The sequence below is a fragment of the Carcharodon carcharias genome, chromosome 28 (genome assembly GCF_017639515.1).
Source record: "Carcharodon carcharias isolate sCarCar2 chromosome 28, sCarCar2.pri, whole genome shotgun sequence".
Lineage (NCBI taxonomy): Eukaryota > Metazoa > Chordata > Chondrichthyes > Lamniformes > Lamnidae > Carcharodon > Carcharodon carcharias.
Genome location: NC_054494.1, coordinates 12,554,471 through 12,580,847, shown reverse-complemented (window position 1 = coordinate 12,580,847; position 26,377 = coordinate 12,554,471). Strand labels below are relative to the sequence as shown.

Below are 26,377 nucleotides of genomic sequence, written 5' to 3'. Positions count from 1 at the left end.
AGAGTTTTAATGTATTGTGTGCAGTATTGGGTTTTAGGAAGGGTGTTGATGCTTCAGATAGGTGCAACGCACATTCAACAGCAACAACTGCTTAAATTTATATAACACATTTAAAATGGTAAAAGGTCCCAAGGTGCTTAACAAGTGATATCCATAAAACATGTCCTGACACCAAGCCATAGAGGGAGAAATCAGATCACATGACTAAAGAGGTAAGTTTTTCTTAAAAAGAGGAGGGAGAGAGGTGGAGAGGTTTAGGGAAGGAATTCCAGAGCTTGGTCAAGGCATTTGAAAGCAGGACCACCAGTAGTGGAGTGATTAAAATTAGGGATGCTCAAGTGGGCAGAATTGATTAACGTTCACTAGTATGCTCCCTGATATTAGAGAATACAAATAGAAAGAAAGACTAAGGGGAGGAGGCCCAAAGGATTAATTTTTGTATTATAACTGTGCTGATTATGGGACAATACAATATGATAAATGTTTAAAATTATGAAAGGGTGGGACATGATAGAGTAGCGAGTTGTTGAGGAGTCATAAAGACAAAATCAAATGTATGAAATTCAGAACAATGAATGAGAGAAGCCTCTTTACACAGTTGTGAGGCTGTGAAATTCACTTCCAGGGTTGCTGGTTGAGGCAGAAACTGCTAACATTCAAGACTGGATAGGTGGCTGAAAGAAAATGGGATAAAAGGATGTATTCACAGGGCAGGTAACTGTAATAAAGATGATCTTGTGTGGATTGTATTTGAATGGTGTGGTCCTCTGTTGCAACTTCTCTGTATTTCTCCCTCATGCTTTGAAGTGGGTAAAATTGAGCTGGCTGAGTTATTATTGTGTTGTGGTGGATGTGCTCAGGTGATATTACCTGGGACTCCTTGCTCATTTTAAACCTGTTCAGAACAGAGTAAAGACTGCAAGTTAAGCACATCTCTTTGGGTGAATCCAGATTAATCCACCTTGAAAGTTGATAAAATAAACTATTAATTTGCTGGCAAGTTGACTTAAACTAGGTTCCAGCCCAGGACAGGTGTTTAATATTGTAATTCTATAGCATAGTGTGGCGTTAAGGTGCTTTCATTGATGTGAATCCATGTTTTGCAGTTCCAATGGAAGATCCCAGTAGGGATATGGCTGAATACATGGAAACCAGTCGGGATGACATCTGGGATAAGATCCCTTCCAACAAGCAAGTCACCTTTCTAGTATATCGTGAAGGGGACCAATTGAATTTCTTTCGAGTTGTAGATCGAGGGGATGGCACTTTAACACCACTCTCCGAGTCCTTGAGGTATGTTTAAATATAAAACAAAACTAGGCTTTAAAGTCATATCACTGAATTCAACAAATGAGTGTCATGTGTGATATTTAATAAGCATATTTGAATTGTTTGCATTAGTTTGAAGAAGTTTGGTTGTAACCAGGCACTGAATTGGTTTCTTTGGAAGAGCGGGATTATGAAAATTGAATGAGTGTTTTGGGGCAGGCAGAATTATAAATACATTATGCTTTTTAAAAATGTATCTGATATGTGGGTGACACTGGTAAGGCGGTACTGATTGACTGTCCCAACTGGCCCCTGTGTGGCACTGGAGTCATGTGTAGGAGGTTGCCCTTGCATTAGTAAAGCAGTTGGATTTTTCTGACAGTCCAACATATTCATTTTCTGATGCAAGGCCACAAACAACCAGCTTTACTTAGTTCCATTTCAAACGTGAGATTTGAACATACAACCTTAAAGTTGCAATTCCTGTACCATGCCGGATTTTATAGAGCTTTCCTATACAAACTAAATGGATGTGAAAGACTTTTGTAATTTGTTTTCTGTGTCTGTTGCAGGTTAATTTAAAAAAAAATGTTTTATTTTTCTGATTTAAGTGGAGGTTCAGTGTTCAACCTCTATGCAGATGATGAAGATGAATCTGAGGAATCTCCATCTGGGCAGCAGATACTTGAGAATTCAATTACTATGAACAAAATGAAGCTGCTGAAAGCAAAGATGGAAAATATGAATCTTAGTAAAAAGGTATTGTTGAAAGCTTGCTGTACCATGTCCTCTATGCCTGTAGCCCTGCTTTAAGAAAACCGATTAGTTATTTGAGCTTTTGAACCCTTTTAGAAGTATAATAGTTATTGATTATTGTGCCTTCCTTTTTGTGCTTTGGATAGATACGCCTGAAACTAGGCTAACTTAATATCTTGTAGTTAACCATAGGTCATCGCTTGCCTCCTGGTTTCGGCATGCTTGAGCTGAATGATCCTAATTTTATTTAGTGTCGATTCCATGGTAAAGAAAATGAATGGTAAGCCTTGAAGTGGCAAAAACAAAGATGAAATGAAACAAAAGGTGGGGGAAGATGCTAACTGAATAAGAAGTTAGGAAGTCTATATCCAGGAAATTAGAAGCTGCTATAAAGGAAAAGAGAAAGAAGAGAAGCAGATAAAGGTGGAGTTGCTAAAAATTAGCGAAAAAGAATAGAGAAACAAGGTGTATTGGTGGGTAATTCTGTTTTTGTTTTGGATTTCCAGCATCCGCAGTTTTTTTGTTTTTAACTTTTTCAGTTATAGACATGGATCAGAGGATGAAATGTCAAAACAGCAGATGAAAGGTTATAGCTGAATTTACTTCCCCACCCTCATCTGTCAATGTTCTTTCTTTTCCTGAGCGCATTGTCTTTCCCAGGTATCTAATCTTCATGTGTGAGCTTAGAGAGTGACTGCTGGCTGTTTCACCATGGCATTGCAGCCAAGTTTGAACTTTGTCTTTATCAGATACATACCAGTGCACTTTCAGCAGTGAGCTGCTAGACAGTGGTCAGAGGTGCGAACGTGCTTATTTTCCACAGCTCACCTCCGGGGCGCTGAAGACAATTCTAACACTCTGCCCAACATCAGCTAACTTGGCAGTGAATAAATTCTTGGACATTGTACTGAAGGGTTGTGCCCAGCAGGTGACGCCACCTTCAGGCGAATGATTTCTGTTTCTCATTCGAGTTATGAAATTCTGGAGTTTATTGGAGTCGATAAGTTCTGATGGAATGGAAGAGGGTTGTCTCCAGGACAGGATTGGAATGTAATAGTCTAGGTCTAGCAAGTAAACCTCAACTTGACCATTTTTCATTCCCGTCATTTTGCAATCCTTGAGAAGAGAATTTAAGGCAAGAATGTAGCTGACAAATGCAGAAATGGCCATTTGATTCACACAGGCCTGTTCTTGTTCTGTAGATAGCATTTTGACTCTAGATTTTCTCCTATAACACAAACAATTTGAGGTTTTAAGCATTTCTTGAGATTTAAATGGCACATGTTCTGATGTTATCAGATGATGCTGAGCATTAAGCAACTATCACACTACACCCCATTTCTTATTCTAAGAGCCTTCCATACTTTGCTCCGATTTGATTTTTCATAAGGTTCCTAAATCCGTTAAATGTTAGCTGCTTGAAAAAAAAATCTTTTCACCTCTTTATTTTAAAGCATAAAGTTTAGCTCAAGAAGTAAGAGACTCAAACCACCAATGTTACTGTAATCATGCTGCAGGGATATTGGAAATGACTGAGTATAATTTGGCTGTATTATTTAAAACTACCTTAAGTAGAGGTTTTGTATGTACTGTGACTGTTCGGTGTTTCTATAAGGTGTGAAACATGGTGTTTGGCTCAAATTTCACAATCTCAAAACAGAAACAAACCATGTAAGTCTCACTCCAAATGTCTCAATCACATCACTTTTTTAAAGTAAGTGATTTTGGTTGTTTCCATGTGATTTCATTATGTATCCATTAAAAATGAAATATTCAACATTAATAAAGCACTACACAGGAGGGCCTTCACTCTGCAGGCTTCCCAAAGTTAAGATTGATCAGTGAACTTTTCTATCACACTGTTTATTGCTGCCCCACATCTTTTTTTCCTCTTTCATGGGATGGGGGCGTCATTAGCAAGGCCAGCATTTGTTACCCATCCCTAATTATCCTTGAACCGAATGGCTTGCTAGATCATTTCAGAGGGCAGTTCAGATTCAACCACAATGCTCTGGGTCTGGAGTCACATGCAGGTCAGACTGGGTAAGGCTGCCAGATTTCCTTCCCTAAAGGACATTAGTGACCCAGATGAGTCTTAATAACAGTTGATAGTTTCATGGTCACCAGATTCTATTAGTAGAATTTAAATTCCAGGTGCCATAGCGGGATTTGAATGTGTGTCCCCAGGGCATTAGTCTGGGCCTGTGGATTACTCCCCACACAAGTACCAGTTTAAAACTTCACTCCACCACTCTTGTACATGTTGTCCAGTGCATTTGTGAGTTCCTGTTCAGCATTGAGAGAGAAACGTAAGAGGATAACCAGGAAAGAGTAGGGCTCATTAAGGACCATAGTGGTAATTTGTGTGTGGAGCCGGAAGATGTAAGTAGGGTTCTGAATGAATATTTTGTATCGGTGTTCATAAGTGAGAGGGACGACATGGGTATGGAAATCAGGCAGAAGGACTGATATAATTAAAGAAATTAGCATAGAAAGGGAGGTGGTTCTAAGTGGTCTGGCAGGCTTAAAAGTAGTTAAATCTCCAGGCCTGGATGAAGTGTATCCCAGGTTGTTGAGTGAGGCAAGGGAGGAGATAGCAGGGGCGCTGGCAATAATTTTCAATACCTCTCTGGCCACAGGAGAGATGCCAGAGGACTAGAGGACAGCCAATGTGGTACCGTTATTCAAGAAGGGAGGAAGGGATAAACCAAGGAATAACAGGCCAGTCAGTCTAACCTCAGTGGTGGGGAAACTATTGGAAGCAATTCTGAGGGATAGAATTAATCTACACTTGGAGAGACAGGGATTAATCAAGGACAATCAGTATGGTTTTGTTAAGTGGAGGTCATGTCTGACCAGTTTGATTGAATTTTACGAAGAGGTGACCAGGTGTGTAGATGAGGGCAATGCATTTGATGTAGTCCACTTGGACTTCAGCAAGGCTTTTGATAAGGTCCCGCATGGGAGACTGATAACGAAGGTAAGAGCCCATGGGATCCAAGGCAATTTAGCAAATTGGATCCAGAATTGGCTGAGTGGCAGGAAGCAGAGGGTGATGGTCGAGAGGTGTTTTTGTGACTGGATGCCTGTGTCCAGTGGGATTCCACACAGATCAGTGTTGGGTCCCTTGCTGTTTGTGGTATATAACAATATAAATAATTCAGACCTGAATGTAGGAGGGTTTATCAGTAAGTTCGCAGATGACACGAAAATTGGTGGGGTGGTAAATAGTGAGGAGGATAGCCTTAGATTACAGGAGGATATAGACGGGTTGATCAGTGGCAAATGGAATTTAATCCAGATAGGTGTGAGGTGATGCACCTGGGCAGGACAAACAAGGCACGGGAATACATGATGAATGGTAGGACGCTGGGAAGTAACGAGGATCAGAGGGACCTTGGTGTGCATATCCACTGGTCTCTTAAGGTAACGGGATATGTAGGTAAGGTGGTTAAGAAGGCAAAAGGGTTACTTGCCTTTATGAGCTGAAGCATAGAATATAAGAGCAGGGAGGTTATGCTGGAACTGTATAAAACGTTGGTTAGGCCACAGCGAGAATATTGCATGCAGTTCTGGAATCCGCATCATAGGATGTGATTGCACTAGAGAGAGTGCAGAGGAGATTTACCAGGATGTTGCCTGGGCTGGAGAGTTTTAGTTATGAGGAGAGATTGGATAGACTAGGGTTATTTTCCCTGGAGCAGAGGAGATTGAGGGGGCACATGATTGAGGTATATAAAATTATGAGGGGCATAGATAAGGTAGACAGGAAGGAACTTTTCCCCTTGGCAGAGGGATCAATAACCAGGGGGTATAGATTTAAGGTAAGGGGTGGGAGGTTTAGAGGGGATGTGAGGAAGAACTTTTTCACCTAGAGTGTGGTGGGAATCTGGAACTCACTGCCTGAAGGAGCAACTACAATTTTTTTAAAATGTCCACGAGCAATTCTCTAAGAGATCAGCTGGTATTTACCAAAAACTCCCAATTAAATTCTTTTTTCCCTGTACTTCATTTTTAGTAAATCTTCTCTAGTGTGCCATCCATTTGAACGCTTAGGACCAACATCATTGAAAACCTCTCAAGTTTAGCTGACAAGGCAAATCTTTCAAAGCTTTACGCAATGTTATAATTATAGCAACAAATGAATGTTTCTAGATGTTTTTCATCCCAACTGGTGAGGTTGGGAGATCCCTGCAGCTGAAAGCATATTTTTTAAGCTAAGAATATACCTTTTTTTAAATCACTCCTTGAAATGGCTCCTAATTTAATACTCTTGGGGAAAATAGATTTTTCAGTGATTGTGTATAACTTTATTTGCCATCTTCCCACAAAGCCCAAGAAGATTGCCAAGGTGAAACCAAGGCCTCCAGTGGCACCCAGACCTACCAGCAGTTCGATCACCGCAGCTCGTCACCGCCTCTTCCGGGTTCTCCCTCACAATGGGCAGTCTCTCAATCACTCGCTGTGTCTACCTCCCGTTGGTGATCCAACGCTTTCGTACCGTAATGTACTGAGCCCCAATTTTGCTTCAGGCGTTAGCCTAGCTCCGTCGTCTTCTAACAGCTTCCTGTTGAAGGATGAAGAAAACGCCGACTTGACCCCTTTGCTCCAGAGTGCAATCCCGACGCCGGGCATGGTTCTGCGGGGAGAAATGAGAAACTCGCGGCAACAGAACATGCTTCCGCCACTTATTTCTCAGGACTTCAGGGAAGCTCCGACTATTTGCACAGATTTTGTAACAGATTGCGTGGCAGGTGGCTCACGGTTAAAATCCCCCATTACAGAAGCGAGCCTCCCAGAAGAGAAAAGGGTACCTGACGATGCTGCAAGTGTCCTTGCCTTGTCTGTAGACGCTGATCGAGCAGAAGAGGCCAGCCTACTGAGTGAAATCGGACTTAACACTTCTCTATATGAACAGACCAAGGTAGAGGCTAAGCCTTCAGAAAGGGATGCTGTGGAACCAAGTGCTATCAGACCAGTTTTTCCAAACATGCTGGGGTATATTCCAATGGAGTCTGAAAAATCTAGTCTTGCTGAGTTGATTCCGAAGAAGGAAAAGGTTATGTCGCCGACCCGCTATCCCGAACCAGTCTCTCATAGTTCTTTAATTGCCCTCCCAACTCAAAGACCCCCAAAGACCTTTGACATAAATAGCCTGAGACCTCCTGCCTCACAACAGTTATTGCACTCAGCTCAGGACAGTGGTGGTTTCCCCAGTGTTTCACTGTCAAAGGCGGGCAGGTTTCGAGGACTCAAAGTAGATTCCCCCGGGAAGAAAGCGGATATAATTTTGAAAACTGAGGTGACTGAGATGGCAAACAAAGCAGAAAAGGAGCCTGTGGGCTGTCCGAAAGACATTGGAATGCTTGCTTCGCTGGCACGGAGCACATCTAGGGATAGCGTACAGAGTAACTGTGGGACAAGCAGACAGCGGACATCTGGAATTGTACTACCTGCTGGTGTTCAAAATTTTCATGAAGAGATTTTTAGAAGCATTCCTTCACCGGATCGGGTTTCAAATACATTTGTTGTAAGTAAATTCCACTACTATTTTGGCAATTAATTTGAAGAAACTATAGAGTCTAACCTAAATTGCTCTCCCAAATTTGCGTATCAAAAAACCAGTGCAAAGGTGAGTGGTATTCTGAAAGACTAATGCAATAAAAGTTTATTGGTGACCTTGTGCCCATTGTACAGTGCCATATTGTGCCCATACTGCTTAGTGAAATGACAAATTATACTTTTGCCTCAGTGGTGAATTTAACTCGTAGAGTTTTCACTTTACATTTGATTTCTGGATTCCTGAGCAGTTTGGGTGATGCACTATATGTTAAGTTCTTGATAACTCTGTAAGTAAACTTATCCCATCTTTTAAATGTGTAGATTAATAGCCTATGACTATATAATGTGCTCTTTAGGTGGCTATGATAGGATTTCACATCTCCCTCTGGTGATTATCATTTTTTAATCAGTGCAGTTTTGCTTTGATTAACTGTTTTACTCAAGTTTTTAATTGCTGATGGATTTTACAATGCTCTTCAATTGAATTATCAATTTTCTCTACAAAACTGCTTCCCAGCTTAAATGACCCAGAACTTCTGTTCCCCCTGTATTCCAAATTGGGGATAGGAATCCACAAAGCAGTAACTGCAGCTCTGTTTGTGAAAGTCACTTTGAATGTCTGTATAAAACACTGCCATTGGAAGATGGTAGACAATTCAGTTGCTGAGAGTACACTTGGGGGCACTGAATCGTGAACAGTGTGCCAGTTAGAGAGGGGGCTTATCTCAATCGTCCTTTCAGTGGCTGAGAGGTTGTTTTTAAATGAGCAGGACTTTACATTCCTCTCCCTGTAAATACAGTTTAGTTTTTAGAAAATGCCATTCCCATTGAAATGATATACGTGTGTTTCTGCACCATTAGATTGGTATGTGGAGCCCAGGAGCTCATTTGAAACCATTCCACCCCCCCGCCACCCCCCCCCAAAGAAAGTTCAAACCAAGGCTTTGAAATCAAAGTTGCAGCCCCAATTGACGCCAAGACTAGCTTCTGATCAAAGCCATTGGTTCGGCAACTAAGCAAGAGCCAAAAGTACCACTGTACACACCTCCTGCAAACTTATATAGTTGTCATTTCAGGAACAAAAAACCGAAGCAGAGCTTCCAGTTCAGCTGTCTATAGCTGTAATGTACTGTCCCAGTTTTTTGAGAAATTGAGGTGAAGACCCATGGGTGCAGGATACCGCACAGCTTGGTGAGGAGGTAAGGGAGCAGGAAAAAGTAGAATTTCTGTTGTGGTTGGCTGACAAGCTTGGATTGAAGATCGTGGGTGAAAACAAAGTTGTGGCTGGCCAGGAGTCCCACAGTTGAGAGCTCCTGGGGAAAGAAATTAGTGATACACTGCGTCTTGATTTCAACGTTGTGAGGGATTGAGGATGAGGAGGAGTATGGTAGGACAGTCGATTTACAGCTGGTCGGGCCAGCATTTATTGCCTGTCCTTGAGAAGGTGGTGGTGGTGAGCCACTGCCTTGAAACACTGTGGTCCATGTGGTGTAGGTACATCCCCAGTGCTGTTAGGAAGGCAGTTTTAGGATTTTGACTCAGTGATAGTGAAGGAATGACGATATATTTTCAAGTCAGGATGGTTATGACTTGGAGGGGAACATGGTGGTGGTGTTGTTCCTGTGGGCATGCTGCCTTTGCTGTTCTAGGTGGTAGTGGCCGCAGTCTTGGGAGAAGCTGTTGAAGGATTATGAAGACCAGGACTGATTTAGTTTAGAGAATCACTGACCTCTTATTTCAATGAAGCAGCCACTAAAAGTTGCTGCGAGGGAATAGAGTGTATGAAGGATTAAGTGGTAACTATTGCTTGGACTTTCAAAACAGAGAAAAGCTGCATGAAGAATCGAGGGGGAATGGTGGAAGGAAAGACTTTGTCTGGCTTATCAAAGAGCATGCACATCATGATACAATAGTGATCAGCAGTGAGAATGTTGCAGATTGTGTGCACTAAGGTCAAACAATCCAAGTGAAGCAGTAACGTCAGCAAAAGGGTGTGGGATAGGGTTAGGTAATGAGTTGGGTAGATGGAAGTAGCAGTGTGGAAGAGGGGACTGTCGGAACAAACATAATCGACCAGGACACACCAAGTATTGTAAAAAAAAATTTAAAGTATTCCGCAATGCTGTCCCCTTGTGCTGTGAAATACATCTCCTTTTGTGTCAGAAGCTTTGCATACATATTAAATAAATTACTTTAAAACAATACACAAACATGAGAGTAAGCATCGTACACTCCAAGCCTATATCTCAGCCTGCACTTTTTCACACACTTGTGTAACTATTTTGTAGTTTCCAGTTTGTTTATTCTGCATAAATTTTGGAGTAAGTACATTGTGCATAGAGAGAAATGATTTTTCAGAACACACTTAAGCACAGGTTTAAGACCCAATATCTAGTGCAGCTCCCTAGAAGACCATTTCTGCGCTAGTGTGTCTGTGCTGCTTTGACAAGTTAAGCTCCTAATTAGGTGGGATTGCTTGAGGATATTTTTGTATAGAAGGTAGAATACACTCCACTTTTATTTAAAAATTATATAAGCTTTGTAGGACTTGAATCCTAATTTGAGTTTCACTCCAGCCTTTCTGTAGGGAGGAGAAAAGGAATGCTAAGATAACAATTTCTGGTGATAGACAGTCCACCAATATCCATTACAAGCCTACTGACTCCCACAGCCACCTTGACTACAGCTCCTCACACCCCGCTTCCTGTAAGGACTCCATCCCATTCTCTCAGTTCCTTCGCCTCCGTCGCATCTGTTCTGATGATGCCACTTTCGAAAACAGTTCCTCTGACATGTCCTCCTTCTTCCTTAACCGAGGTTTGCCACCCACGGTGGTTGACAGGGCCCTCAATCGTGTCCGGGCCAATCTCCCGCGCATCCACCCTCACACCTTCTTCTCCCTCCCAGAAACATGATAGGGTCCCCCTTATCCTCACTTATCACCCCACCAGCCTCTGCATTCAAAGGATCACCCTCCGCCATTTCTGCCAACTCCAGCATGATGCCACCACCAAACACATCTTCCCTTCACCCCCCATGGCGGCATTCCGCAGGGCTCATTCCCTCTGGGACACTCTGGTCCACTCCTCCATCACCCCCTACACCTCAAACCCCTCCCAAGGCACCTTCCCATGCAACCGCAAAAGGTGCAACACCTGCCCCTTTACTTCCCCTCTCCTCACCGTCCAAGGGCCCAAACACTCCTTTCAAGTGAAGCAGCATTTCACTTGCACTTCCCTCTTAGTCTACTGCATTCGTTGCTCCCAATGTGGTTTCCTCTACATTGGAGAGACCAAGCGCAGACTGGGTGACCGCTTTGCAGAACGCTTTTGGTCTGTCCGTGAGCATTACCCAGACCTTCCTGTCACTTGCCTTTTCAATATTCCACCCTGCTCTCATGCCCATATGTCCGTCCTTGGCTTGCTGCATTGTTCCAGTGAAGCTCAACGCAAACTGGAGGAACAGCACCTCATCTTCCGACTAGGCACTTTACAGCCTTCCGGACTGAATATTGAGTTCAACAATTTTAGAACATGAACTCTGTCCTCCATCCCCACCCCCTTTCTGATTTTCCCCTCCTTTTTGTTTTCTCCAATAATTTATATAGATTTTTCTTTTCCCACCTACTTCCATTATTTTTAGGTGTATTTCCATCCATTGTTTTATGTCTACCTTTCAGCCTAGTTCGATCCCTTACCCCCACCCCACCCCCACTAGGGCTATCTGTACCTTGCTCGTCCTGCTTTCTACCCTTAATTAGCACATTCCTTTAGATAATATCACCACCTTCAACACCTCTTTGTCCTTTTGTCTGTGACATCTTTTGGTTATCTCCACCTATCACTGGCCCTCTATCCAGCTCTTCTTGTCACACCACCCCTCCACTTAAACCAGTTTATATTTCACCTCTTCTATTTTTACTTAGTTCTGTTGAAGAGTCACTCGGACTAGAAACGTTAACTGTGCTCCTCTCCGCAGATGCTGCCAGACCTGCTGAGTTTTTCCAGGTATTTTTGTTTTTGTTTTGGAAGAGGAATGCTTTTGTTTTGTAAAATGGAACCTTTTTCCCTTTTGAAAGGTGCAAAAATGCAACATTCACTGGCTTAAAACCAAATCTGCTCACAGCTCAAAGAAAAGTCTTGAGCACATGGACGAGTAGCCAGATACCTTTTGTTGATGGAATAAGTTTATCACTGTTCTGGGCCCTTGCACAGGAGGAAGGGAGAAAATGTTGAGAAAATCAGCAAAACTGTTCAATAGTTAATCTTCCAGTATTGTGTAGTGTACCCTATAATTTTATTGCATGCAGCAATATTATCGTATAAATAATCCAGCAATTTGTGGCAAGGAAGAGATACAGTGCGAGTTGAGAATTGCGACGAATTGTTGCACACTCTGTGCTGCTCTACTGTTAACCTTGTAACTTGATGAACTCTTCCCTCAACTTCCTCAAGAGTTTCAAGAAATTTCTGCAGTTGTCACGTTGAAACAGATTACGTTCCCTGCAAAAAGTTAGAGCTGGTATTTAATGGCTTGAGGATCTTTCTTGTGAGCAGGTTTATATTCCTACTATGTCCCTCAACATCTACGCACTAGACAGGGGACAACTCAAGTGTGGCGCCTCAGTCCTGCAGGTGGTAAACTGTTCCTAGAGGTTTCAAATTTTTTAAAGAATTCATTGCCTTGTCCCTTCCTTCTTTTTCTCTAAATCTATTCTTTCTTTCCCTCTCTTTATTTCTTTTTCCTAATGTGACTTATAATTCACTCTATTTCCTTCTCCATTGTTCCTCAATTTCTTTCTGTATCTTTAAATTTCATTGGTTAAGCGGATGAGCTCTTGGTCCATTTGCCTGCCAAGGTCCTAGACCTTGCTCTCACTCTGCCATTATCCGCTTGCACTTGTAACAACTTGCAGCACGAAAAGCTTTCAGAACTGATGGGTGAGGAAAGTAAGATAACAAACAGGCCACACAGTGAAATGACCCACTCCAGCAAAACCTGAGTTGGGGTAGTGCATGACTTGGAAAGTCACAAAGGCTAAGGAAGAAATATTTATTTACAGAGTGAAGTGGAGAAAAAGGTGAAACAGGCAGAGTAATCCTATTATTTTCATGTTGAGTAAATGGTTTTGGCAACTTCCTCCACAAATTTTAACATTTCCAGTTTGTGTGATTATTAACCCTCTGGGAACCTTTTTCCAAAGTTACGAAGATATGTTTTCTGCCCTAAAACAATACCAAAAGGGAAGAGCAATAATCACCTGTCGAGGCGAGCGGCACCTTAATCACTGTACTTCATATACCATAGAAATTAAAGATATAATAAACTATTATATGTTTAATATACCAAATATTCTATTTTCCTTCACTTAGTCTCCCCTTGGACTTTGTGCGACCTGCAGACCCACTACAATAGGAAGACGAATAGGTAAGCTTGCTAAAGTGACATGACTGATTTCTTGCTGGATCATTTTCGTTTTGTGCTATTTCTCCCCATTTTAGGCCAGGAGACACCCTCCTATACACATAGATGCAATGAGTCTCGCTTTCTACCTATTATCACCTTGTGGCAAGGTTTCTTTTTTTTTACATAGAATGTACAGCACCGGGCCATTTGGCCCAGCAGGTCTATGTTAGTGTTTATACTCCATAAGGTTTCCTCCCACACTTATTCAATGCACCAGAAAGAAAACAGTTTAAGTATTGAGACTCAGTCCAGCATATCCTTCTATTTTCTTTCTCTCTCATGAACTTATCTAGCTCCCCCTTAAATGCATTTGTGCTATTCATCTCACTACTTCTGGTAAAAAGTTCCACATTCTTATCAAACTGTAGGTAAAAAAATTTCTCCTGAAATTCCCATTAGATTCATTTAGTGACTCTCATATATTTAGGGTTTCTAGTTTTGGTTACCCCACAAGTGGAAACATCTCTGTGTCTTAATCTTAAAGACCTCTATCAGTTCATCTTGATTGTAAACCTCAACATTGAACTGCAGGTAGAGTGTATCAAAACTGATAAAGCAGCAACTTCCCAAACAAGCCAGTAAGTTTTTTTCACTCATCTAATTGTTGCATGGCCTGCTTATATAAAAAATGTCTGGTTTTCAAATAGCTGGATTTAAAGTTCTGTACCTGTACAAAGGCTTCCCCATTCATGTGAATTATATAGTTCACCTTTCTGCCTTCTCTGTTCTAGAGAATAGAGCCCCAGCCTGTTCAACTTTCCCGTTGAGATAACCTCTCAGTTCTGGAATTATCCTTGTGAATATTTTTCACACCTTCTCCGTGCCTTGATGATCTTTATATAATATGGAGACCAGAACTATGCAAAGTGCTCCAAGTGTGGTCTAATCAGGATGCTATGTTAACATTAACTTTAACATTACTTCTTTGCTTTTCAGTCCTGATCCACTTCTTAGAAATTTGTCCCAGTGTTTTGTTTGCACATTTCAATGGCCATGTTAACCTGTCTTGCTACTTTTAGTGATTTTTAAAAAATCTGTTCCCCTAGATCCCTTTGCTTAGACTCCTGGTTACTTCATTGACAGCACTCTGTTTTTCTATTCACAATGCTGCCTGACCTGCTGAGTATTCAGAACATTTTCTATTTTTATGTTGAGTGAACCCGTATCATCTGTTCACGCTTCCATTTCACCTATTGACTATCCTTAAAAAGCAAGAATGTACCTGTTGAATATCTTGGTTGGCTTAGTGTGAAAGAATATACAACCGGAATTAATGTTTGCGAGGTTCAAACTGCTGCTGATTTTCTACAACAAATACAAGTCGAATTGGAGAATGGGGTGTGTGGGCGAAGACACCACTGGAGGGGGGTGAATAAGGAAGACCTTTCAGTGTAAAGCTGTAAAGTTTCATCGCTGCCCCCCACCAACAAAAAAAGATCTTTGAAAGCACTATCTGAGACAAAAAAATTGAATTGGTTCCTGTCAGAAAGCAGTCAGGTAGCATTCAGGTTTGGTCTTTTTATTCAGAAAACGCTTGCTCAATCTATGCATTTGGATCTGATTCCAAATGACTGTTAGTTGTGAGCAAATAAGACTTGCCCCTTTCAGAGGAGGTGCTGAAACTTTCCACACACAAGACTTTATATTGAGTGGCTTTTCACCAATAAATGTTAAAGTAAATGGGAGCTTCAAAGTAAAGCCTTCTCACAAATTTGGTATGCAGCATCCGATTCAAAACTGAAACAAGGCATTCATTCATTCATTTCTCAGATGTTTATCATGTTCTAATCAGACTTCTCTGTCATGCCTGTTTTTGTTTTTGAACTTACAAGAGAAAAAAGCTCTATAATATAATCTAATTTGTTCTTTAAATACCATTTTATGTTCGGTCATTGTTTGTCCCAGGCACCCCTACACATCATTTCCCACCAGTAAAGGCTGTAACCCAATCAAAAAAGAAAAATGCCAAGCACTGCTTTCTTTGTGGGAAGAAAACTGGATTGGCTACCAGCTATGAGTGCAGGCAAGTAATACATTCACAATTGTTAAATGCTCTGTCCCAAGTGGATGTGTTTCCCTGGTACACATTTTGTTTTGGTATGCTATTCCAAGTCGGAAACCTAGCACTCATTCCACGACAGACTTGGGCAGTGCTGTGCAAAGAATGTTGGAATCTTGTTAAGTTGCCATTGATACCACATTGACACTGAAGTTAAAATGCGGAACATGCTGGAAATGCACAGCAGACCAGTCGGCATGTATAAAGCGAAGATACTGGTTATGACATTTCAAATGTTTGCCCTTCATTCAAAATATTACAACATTTTCTTTCCTTACACCTGCTATGTGTGCCCAGCATTTTCGGTTTTATTTCAGGCTTACAGCATTTATAATTTTTCTTTTACACATTTAACAATGAACAATGTGAGTTGTGAACTAAAAAAACCGGGAGGATGTTCATGTCATTGGTTGTTAGCATGTTACTGACAACACTGATGACTTTGATTTAATGTTGTAATACTTATATGTGAAAAACCTTGAACTTGCTTCATGATTTATTACGAATTTGTTGGGGCTGTGCAAGCCGCAATTACTAAGCATTTAAAATGCTGGGCACAATGCACTGGGGAGAGATTAAAGGTAATAGTAGCTGCTTTGCAGTCCCCATATTCATCAATTACACTTCAGTTTGCCTGTTTTATTGTTTTAAATAATGTAGCTTGTGTGCACTAGATGCCACAAAAATAACAAAGACAAAACCAAAGGCTTTGTATCTGAATGCGCATAGCATTGATAACAAAGTAAATGAATTGATGGCTCAGTAAATAAATATGATCTGATAGCTATTATGGAGACATGGCTGCAGGATGACAAGGATTGGGTCTTGAATATTGAGGGGTAAATGACCTTCATGAAGAATAGGAAGCTAGGTAAAGGTGGTGGGGTAGCATTGTTAATCACGGATAGCATTTGTGCAATAGTTAGAGATGACCTTGGTTCAGGTGATCAGGATGTAGAATTGGTTTGGGTGGTGATGAGGAATAGTAGGAGAAAGAACTCAGGATCAACCTACAGGCTCCCTAATAGTAAAAAGCATACAAGAAGAAATATTGGGTGCTTGTGATAAAGGGATGGCAATAATCATGAGTGACTTTAATCTACCTATAAACTGGAAAAAACAGATTGGCAGCCATAGCCTGGATGAGGAGTTCATAGAATGCTTTTGAGAGAGTTTCTTAGAGCAGCATGTTCTGGAACCAACCAGAGAGCAGGTTATATTAGCCTTGGTATTGTGTAATCTGACAGGATTAATTTATGGCCTCATGGTAAAGGCACCCCTAGGTGGCAGTGACCACAATATGATTGAATTTTGCATCCAGTTGGAAAGGGAGAAGAGTGAGTCTGAGACTAGTATTTTAAACTTAAATAAGGACAACTATGTGGGCATAAAAGCTGAGCTAACTGAAGTTAATTGGGATATTAGGCTAGGGGATAGATCAATAGAGAAGTAGTGGCAGACATTTATGGGGATTTTTCAGAATACTCAGAATAAGTATATTCCTACTAAAAAGAAAAATTCTGAAGGGAGGATCCCCCGTCCATGGTTAACTAAAGAAGTTAGGGAAAGCATCAAACTTAAGGAAAAAGCATATAACTGCGCAAAGATGAGTGGCAGGTCAGATGATTGGTTAGAATATAAAGAATGACAGAGAATGACTAAAAGGTTAATCAGGAGAAAGAAATTAGAGTACGAGGAAACTAGCTAGAAATGTAAAAATGATTAGCAAGAGTTTCTACAAGCATTTAGACAAGAAAAGAGGTAAAGTGAGTGTCGGTCCTCGAGAGAGAGAGAATGGGGAGTTAATAGTAGATAATAAGGAAATGGCGGATGAAATGAGCAAATATTTTGCTTCTGTTTTCACTACAGAGGATACAAAAACATTCCAGTAATAGCTGTAAATCAGGAGGTGGAAGGGAGAGGGGAACTTGGTGACATTACAATCACTGGGGAAGCAATACTGAGCAAACCAATGGAGCTGACAAGTCTCCGGGTCCTGATGGACTTCATCCTGGGGTCTTAAAAGAGGTGACTAATGAGGTTGTAGATGCATTGATTTTAATTTTCCAAAACTCCCTAGGTTCTGGAAAGTTTCCATCAGACTGGAAAGTAGCAAGTATATAATATATTCAAGAAGGGGAGGGAGGCAGAAAACATGAAACTGTAGGCCAAGTTAGCTTGATTTCTGTCTTGGGGAAGATGTTAGACTCAATCATTGAAGAGGTTGTAGCTGGGCACTTAGAAAAACATGAGGTAATTGGGAAGAATCAGCATGGTTTTGTGACAGTGAAATCACGTTTAACTAATTTATTAAGAGTTCTTTGAAGAAATTTAAATGATCTTAAATAATCCACTCCTTATCCCAAGACTGTGTCCTCATGTTCTAGACTCTTCAGCCAGTGGAAACAGTGACTCAATTCTATCCAATCAAGTCCTCTCAGAACCTTACATAGTCAATGAGATCACCTCTAATTCTTCTAAACTCCAGAGACTATGGTCCCAATTTACTCAGCCTCTCATTATAGGACAACCCTCTCACCCCAGGAACCAATCTAGTGAGCCTTAGTTACTTTGCCTGCAGGCAAGTATATCCTTCCTTCGAAAAGGACACCAAAACCATGCACAGTATTCCAGGCATTGTCTCATCAAATGCCTGTACAGTTGTAGCAAGACTTAACGATTGTAAATAGCTGAAGTCTGAACACTGATTTACTATTTACAGCATGCAAACTTGACAATGCTCTGTTTATCCCTACTCTGTTTCCTGCCCTTTATACAATCCTGTGTCCATGCTAATACATTACCACCAACTCCATGAGCCCTCATCTGTTTTTCCATTTCAGATACCGTGCCTACCATTTAGAATGCGCATGTTTAAAATGGGAAGTTGCTTATACTGGCCAAAAATTGTTGACCAAGATTGATTTACATTAGCATTAATTTTAAAGTTGCCGTTTGTAGAGTCTTAAATGTTCTGTTTATTTTGGGCACTATTTTGCATCTTGTTAGAGTGCACTGAGTACAAGAGGGGCTGTAAGTGAGCAAATATCACCTGGCCAAGTTCTGTCTATTACCTTTTGTATATTTCAAACTTTCTAATTCCCTCTGAGTTATACCAACCATTGTGTACAGTGAGCAAATCACATTGGTGCAAATCCGCCCACTATAAACTATTCAGAATCGCCATGAAGCTTTCCAGCATTTTCAAATACAGTACAGCCAATTGTAGACTGGCACTCCCTCCAGCTGAGGGCCAAGGCTTGTTTTTTAGCGCAATTTGTGCAGCATGCTGTTTCTATTCGCTGTACCAGGCAGCCTTGTGGTCTCTGCATGCCCTTACTAAGAGCAGTTTTGTGCTGTGTCCTTGGGCTCACTTACAAACTGGGCTGATATTAATGAAACTAACAGGGTCCCCGAAATCACAGAAAGAGGAGGCTTTCACACAGTCCATCTGGACTGGATTGATGCCTGCATTCTCGCTGCTAAAGGACCACAAGCTTGCTTAGTGCACCACAGATTTCATTTGTTAAGATCCCCCGGATTTTAGTTGTTTTTGTGACACTGCTACACTATGGTGGGTGCCCGAAATGATCAGTGGATTCCAGTTTCAAAAGTGGCCTGTTCTGTGATGTGGGCCTGAAGTGGCCCATCATTAAAGACCTATATCATGTTCATCAAATTGCAGGTGTGGAAACAACTTCTGTGCAACACATCGCTATGCCGAGACTCATGAATGCACATATGACTACAAGACAGCAGGAAGGAGATACTTGCAGGAGACCAACCCTGTTGTTAGTGCACCAAAGCTTCCGAAAATTTGACCCAATTAGTGCTACTTGCAAATCTTCCTGTCAAACTGTGCTAAAAGAACAATAAGAAGTATTTAACTGTCTTGCTTAATTTTGACATTGGTCTGGAAAGACAAAATTGCCAATCAAAAGCACATAATTGATGCTCGGTATTTATGTATTATGTAAACACTATTGTGGGTTTTTAGTTTGCATCTTAATTCTTTTTAGTAAATTGTCAGTGTGGAAAAACAAAATGAATTTCCTGAAGATTTATGCTGTGATGAACTTGGTTTCTAATGAATGCAGATGTTTTGTTAACTTTATATTTGGTGCAGACAATGCTTCACTAGCAAATCTTTCAAGAATGCACTTTAAAAACTTGTCACTACTGTTTGACTAAAACCCCAAGGAAGGGAGGACCTTTTTTGAAGAAGGAGGCATGTGCATTACGTCTTTGTAGTATAACGTTTTAAGTACTTGTCTATTTTAACATTGCAAGTTCTTGTTATAAGTATATTTATTTCACAGTGAAAAGTTTGCCTTTCTGCTGCTTTTACAGATGTTGACACCATTGATGACAGGATTCAGTGACAACTGCACTTAGCTCCCACACTGGGTTGGTTGTGCAATATCTCTGTAGTTTTTTTTAAAAAATTCCTTCAAGTTTTATGCACTGTATCAAGTTTATCAGCCACCTCATCGAAACATTTTGTGAGGTGATTTTAAAGCTCATTTGTCTATCTCTTTGATCGATCCTCAAAAATGATCCGCTACGTAATTCTTTGCTTCCGTTGCCATATCAAACACATTTTGGCAAAGTGAATCTTTTTTGTATCCTCTCAGTTTTTTAACGTAAGACTCTACACAGTGCTGTTGATTTGTTTTTGGCAAATAAAAATTAGAGTGCTGTTAACAAGATTTGAATAAAAATTGATTTTATTTGCACGTATAATTTTTCTAAAGTTTGCAGGCAACACCTAGCCGATATTAAACTAATTTATATTAAAAACAATAATGGCATTTTTGAGTTTGTACTTTGCTTTAATATCAAAGCCCATCCCGTTCATTACAGGACTCTATGGTTTAGGAAAATGATAAAATCCAATGATGCAAATGCTTTGGTTTGTAACTGAAACAAAATTAGCTGGAAATCCATAACTGGTATGCAAGGAGGAAGGCAAGTTAGCATGTCAAATGAAGACTCTTAGTCAGACTCTCTGCCTCTCAAAATGAGGTTTAACAGATACAGTCCCAAAGAAGAGGAGAAAGGGACAACACAGATGGTCAACAGGATTGAAAGATACCAACAAAAGACAGAACTTTGAAGGCTGACATGACTAGAAACGGCAGAGAATCAAACAATGGAATAAATAGAAGGACATTTCTCTCTATAGAGGTTCATGCAAACTGACTTCTGACCTGTTTTGATAAGCTGTTAAAAGACCTGCTGGCCCACAGTTTAACAAGGTGAGACAATGAGGGCTGTGCATGTGGATGGTGGGATTGCTACTTTGAGATCGGGTGCGATGATAGTAATGTTCGTCACTGTTTTGTTTGTACTCATGTAAATATAGTTGAACTCTATTTTCTTCAAAAAGACTTTGTTGTCAACTGCAGTAAGGTATACTTGTGAATTGCAAGTGGCAGTATTATGTGTGACACAGGAGATGTATTAAATGTTTGCGTTGAATTGCATCATTTGATGTCCTGTAACAGCAGGCCACAGCTTGTTAACCGTGTCTGTTCTTAATATACTAAGGTCTAACCTACGACTCATTCTACTCCAGGAATGGCTACCTGTTACTTTCTCTTCCCATCTCTCTCTTTCCTCCCCACATACGAGCCTTCATGTCGGATGTTCGCTGTTCCTGTGGTGTGGTTAGTGTAAGGCATTCATTGTACAGGTAATTGCTGGTATGATTCACATCATACTATGCTGCTTATTTTTTTTTTCCTTCTGTTTCCTTTAACTATTGGTAGTGGATATGGCAGCATCTGTGGAGAGAGAAATGGTTAACATTTCAGGTCAATGATCAGATCCGTTTTTATTTAATGTGACTTTAAAAAGCATGAACAAGACTGCTGGAACTCCATAGCATTTGTTAGGATGCCTGGTAGGAGGAGTTCTGATGGAAGATCAATTAGCTGAAACATTAATTCTGTTTCTCTCTCCACAGATGCTGCCTGGCCTGCTGAGTATTTTTCAGCATTTTCTGTTACTGCACATGCTGGAAATATGCAATATTTTGATTTTATACTACCTTTTTGGTTCCTTCAGTCTCTGGACTTCACACTCTGATTCTAGGAGGCAACAGCTGTTTTGGGGGTAGTTGTTCCTGGAAAGATTGATTAACCTATGATATTTGTACTGCCGTGGATCCTCCACCCAGGCTTCACTTGATGCATTTGAACTCAACAAGGGTCAGTATTTGATACTGGGTTTCTGCAGTCCAAATTTGTATAATCCAAACACCACTGCTCAGAGAGAGATTTGTCTCCATTGTTTTAGTCCCAAGAAAGTATTTTAATTTGACACATCCACATTTTATTAAACATTTTTATTCCTGAGTATTTGTTTGTTTTTAGAACATTGTAGTCAAAAGCACTTTTTCTTTGCTTCCCTTTTTGTTTTTCGAAATTTAAAGCCAAGTAAGAACCAGCAAGCCGCAAATAATAAACTGGTTTTCAAAAATGCGGTTTAATTTTGAACATTTGTTCCAAAAATAGCATACTATTGTGCAGTGTGCATATAACCCTACAAATAATTTTAATTTTAGTACGTCTCATTGATTCTGTCTTAAAAAAGTTCACGGAAAAGAATTTTTCTTGGATTATTTTCCTCACTTTTGTTGGCCCAAACACACACGGCTCCATGTTGTCTTATTACTGGGGCAGAGTTTGAAATTGTCTACCACTCAAGTGCTTTTGTGCCACTGTTGCCTTCACACTGTGGTTATGCTAAACCTTTACCAAACACTGATTAGGCCTCAGCTAGGGTATTGTGCTCAGTTCTGGGCACCACACTTTAGGGAAGGTGTTAAACCTTGGAGAGGGTACGGAAGAGATTTACTAGAATGGTACCAGGGATGAGGAATATTACTTATGTGAAGAGACTCTGGCTGTTCTCCTTACGAACAGAGAAATTTACGGGGAGATTTAATCGAAGCACTCAAAATTATTAGGAAATTTGATGGAGTAAGTGAGATACAGTTTCTGGTGACAGAAGGGGCAGTAACTAGAGGGGAAAAAATATTGCCGTTATTGTGATTCCAATTGCAATGACAATCCAATTGTAATTTTCAAAAGAGATTTGCATAAATATTTGAAGGGAAAGGGTTCCCAGGATAATGAAGAGTCTAGCAGTGGATAAGGAGCTGATACATGATGAGCTGGATGGCTCCTCTCTCTGCTGTGTCATTCTATGATTCAAAATGGGGGTGGGGGAGATGGGCTTTGATAGAACAAATAGGGACAACCTGTTACCTCTGGCAAATGGGTTGGTAACCAGAGGTCAGATATAAAATAATTAGCAAAAAAAAAAATTGATGGAAAAATTTATTTTTTTTCTTGCAGCCTTTGCTAACACCCTACCTCAGGGTGGTAGAAGCAGATTCCATAAGATTTAAAAAGGCAATTGGAAATGTACTTCAGGATTCATTTTCATGGTTATGCGGAAAAAGCTGGGAGCGGCACTAAATTGGATTGCTCTTTCAAAGAGCTGGCACAGGTGGAATCATTTCCTGCACTGTAAGATTCTATAATTTCTAAATGAAGGATTTGTAGATTAAATCTACTAAACTGCTTCATGTAGGATCTTGCAACTTTCATTCTTCCCATTGGGACTGGATTCCAACCCTGGTCTCTGAAAGGGAGGGGGTCGAAGTCTGCTAACCCACTGCCTCACCAAACTGGTATCTTGGTTAGGAAAATAACTTACTGGCTCAGGAATTTGATCTTTTAGCATTGGCACTGATTATCGTTATGCCAGATTTGAGTAGGTGCACATACAGTTCTGGTCACCGCATTACAGGAAAGATTGATTGCACTGGTGGGAGTGCAGAAGATATTGCCAGGTTGGGAAAATTTTAGCTGGGAGGAAAAAGCTGGGGCTGTCTCTTGGAATAGAGGAGGCTGGGTGTTGACTTAATTGAGGTGTATATAATTCTTTATTCTTCCATGGGATTTGGGTGTTGCTGGCAAGGTCAGCTTTCCAGCTCTGAAGAAGGGTCATATGGACTTGAAACATCAACTCTGTTTCTCTCTCCACAGATATTGTCAGACCTGCTAAGTTTTTCCAGCATTTTCTGTTTTTGTTTGAGGCCAGCATTTCTTGTCCATCCCTCACTGCCCTTGAACTGAGTGGCTTGTTAGGCCATTTCAGAGGGAAGTTAAGAATCAAACATTTCTGTATCTGGAGTCACATGTAGACCAGGCCAGATAAGGATGGCAGATTTCCTTCCTTAAAGGACCAGATGGGTTTTTGTGACAATCAATTGTTTCATGGTTACCATTACTGAGATAAAAACAAAAAAACTGCGGATGCTGGAAATCCAAAACAAAAACAGAATTACCTGGAAAAACTCAGCAGGTCCGGCAGCATCGGCGGAGAAGAAAAGAGTTGACGTTTCGAGTCCTCATGACCCTTCGACAGAACTTGAGTTCGAGTCCAGGAAAGAGCTGAAATATAAGCTGGTTTAAGGTGTGTGTGTGGGGGGCGGAGAGATAGAGAGACAGAGAGGTGGAGGGGGTTGGTGTGGTTGTAGCGACAAACAAGCAGTGATAGAAGCAGATCATGGCACTGAGAGTGGATTTCAGAATGTGACGGGAACAGCAGTCCGAGAAACGTTTTATGTCCCGGAGATACCTGTAATCCTGGGTGGGTTCGAAACATGAGGGGTGGAATTTCAGTTGAAATCCATGTGGGGTAAGTCGGAGACGGAGACAGTCACTGAGAAAGGAGATATGGCTGTGAAAGCGGGTTTTAGTAAACACCTTGTGGCAACAGAGAAATCCGGAAATCTTGTCGCAGAGAGGAACAGAACTTCTTCAAGGAGGTAGGCATTTCTTGAAGAGCAGTGGCAGTCAATTAAACACAGAGATAAAAACAAAAAAACTGCGGATGCTGGAAATCCAAAACAAAAACAGAATTACCTGGAAAAACTCAGCAGGTCCGGCAGCATCGGCGGAGAAGAAAAGAGTTGACGTTTCGAGTCCTCATGACCCTTCGACAGAACTTGAGTTCGAGTCCAGGAAAGAGCTGAAATATAAGCTGGTTTAAGGTGTGTGTGTGGGGGGCGGAGAGATAGAGAGACAGAGAGGTGGAGGGGGTTGGTGTGGTTGTAGCGACAAACATTACTGAGACTAGCTTTATATGCCAGATTTATTAATTGAATTCAAATTCTACCAGCTGCCTTGGTGCAATTTGAACCCTTGTTCTCAAGAACATTAACTGGGCTTCTGGATTGCTCATCCACTGGATTTCTACTGCACCACCGTCTCCCCTTCATATAATTATGAAGGGCTTAGAGTTAATAGGGATGATCTATGTATCTTAGTAGAGGGGGGTAGAAAACCAGGGTGCATAGATTTAAGTAATTGGTAGGAGGATTAGAGGGGAGATGAGGAAATGCTTTTTCACCTAGAGGGTGGTAGTGACTGGGAAAACTCTGCCTGAAAAGGTGGTAGAGGCAGGAACGCTCACCGTCTTTAAAAAGCATTTGGATGTCTACTTGGAAGAGCTGTGAACTGCAGGGCTTTGTACCAAGCGCAAGAAATTGAGATTAGCCCAGGTAGCTTTATGTTGACCAACACAGATGGTCTGAATGGACTGAAGTTTCTGGTATTTCTGATTTCTAATGACTTTAAGCAGCTCTTGTAGATATCGGATGGGAGTGTTGTGCGGGATTGCTGCTCTCACCTCAGGACAATCATTTCCGAGAAACTTCAAACCATTGGTGAGGCTTGAAGAGACGTGCCCTCCAAACAGAGTTCATGAACCGGATATACAAATAGATTTGGGAATTTTACAGATGAACATGAACGCACTCTGTTAAATAATAAATGTGTTTGCTTTAGGGTTTGACCTAGTTTCTATTTTAACCCAACATGTACTTGCATTGGCTGCTGTGTCATTGTTGCCCCCAGAATTTGTATTGCAAGTCGAGATTGCACACGTTCGGTCCGTTTCAGCCTGCACACCTTTAGGTACAGGGTCCTCTGTATCAGGAGAAGAAAATAATAACCAGGGCTGCAAAATTTTACCCGTGAGGAAAGACTGAATTGGCTGGAGTTGTTTTCCTTGAAATGGAGGAAACCGAGGAGTGGCTTAATTGAGGTGTAATTGGCACACTTGGGACTGAATTTTATGTCCTGCGGGCACGTGCCCGACCTGATCAGGCATAAAAATCGTGCGAGAGGATGTCAGGCAAGCGTCCCAACGTCATTGTGCACGCGTGTGATATTTCACTCGGTGGGCGCAAGCAAAAGTTGGAAGCGCGCCCGCTGACAATTAAGAGGGCAATTAAGCCCATTAACGGTGCAATTAAGAGGGCGATTAAGCCCATTAACGGTGCAATTAAGAGGGCGATTAATCCCATTAACGGTGCAATTGCCTCCAATTTGTTTTCCTGGCGAATTGGCCAAGCGGCCTTTACATTTCATCCGAGGGCGGGATTAAGTTTCCATCATGGAGTAAAATAAAAATCAGTATCTGTGGACAGCGTTTTTATCGACTATATTTTCAGGTGATTGTGATGCATGGTTTTGTTTTTTTTTTGGCAACTTTTTAAAAACTTTTATTTGAGCTTTTTCAGGTCTGCAGCGGTTTGCCTTCAGGGAAGCTCTCTGGCAGCGCTCACCCGCACTCGTGTTAACGTCAATGCCCGCCCCGGCAGCGCTGAACTTTTCAGGCCGTGTTTCACGCTGGCTGGCCAATTGACGGGCGGCCAGCGTGAAATTGCGTTTGGGGGCGGTGGGGCCGTTTCCTGACTGCTCCTCGGCCCCCTCCATGCCCGCTAAAGGTCAAATTCAGACCTTGGTGACTCCCTTGTAGGGGTTTTCACCTTGAGTTGCTGCTGGAGCTGCGCTTGCTTTCTGTCCAGTTTCAAAGTGTGTCCTTACTTCCAAGTACTCTACCTGAGTAAGTGGCATGGTTTCAAACCAGCGATTAGCTGCAGGGTATGATGTCTTGGATTTATATAGCGTCTGTAGAAAAGATGTGGAAAGGCTTTGCAGGATGCTTCCCAGAGGCGTAATCACTCAAAAACGGATGCTAAGCCAAAGAAGGATGTGTTAGGTGGAGTGGCAGGGAGCTTTAACAAAGGAATTCAAGCCTTAAAAGACTGAAGGCACAGTACCTAAGGTGAGACTAGCCATGCCTGAGAGGTGGAGGGGTGGCGGTAAGGAGGAATGCACGAGGCTATCGTCTCTTCTGCTCCTCAATGTTGCTGATGTTACAGCCTCTGGGTGCCTCCTG

At 41.4% G+C, this 26,377-nt stretch overlaps 1 protein-coding gene across 4 annotated transcripts in view; it reads left to right on the top strand.

The window, feature by feature from the left end:
- Positions 1-20,598, top strand: part of zfand4 (zinc finger, AN1-type domain 4) — an 84,284-nt gene extending 63,686 nt beyond the window's left edge. For 3 of the 4 annotated variants that reach the window (XM_041176626.1, XM_041176627.1, XM_041176629.1), the window contains 6 exons: positions 1,107-1,293; positions 1,881-2,028; positions 6,359-7,555; positions 12,960-13,014; positions 14,959-15,076; positions 18,798-20,598. In XM_041176626.1, coding sequence (XP_041032560.1) covers positions 1,107-1,293; positions 1,881-2,028; positions 6,359-7,555; positions 12,960-13,014; positions 14,959-15,076; positions 18,798-18,933 — 1,841 coding nt within the window. In that variant the 3' untranslated portion in view covers positions 18,934-20,598. The remainder of the gene's footprint in view (positions 1-1,106; positions 1,294-1,880; positions 2,029-6,358; positions 7,556-12,959; positions 13,015-14,958; positions 15,077-18,797) is intronic. The other variant, XM_041176628.1, reaches the window with a different exon arrangement.
- Positions 20,599-26,377: the final 5,779 nt, after the last annotated feature.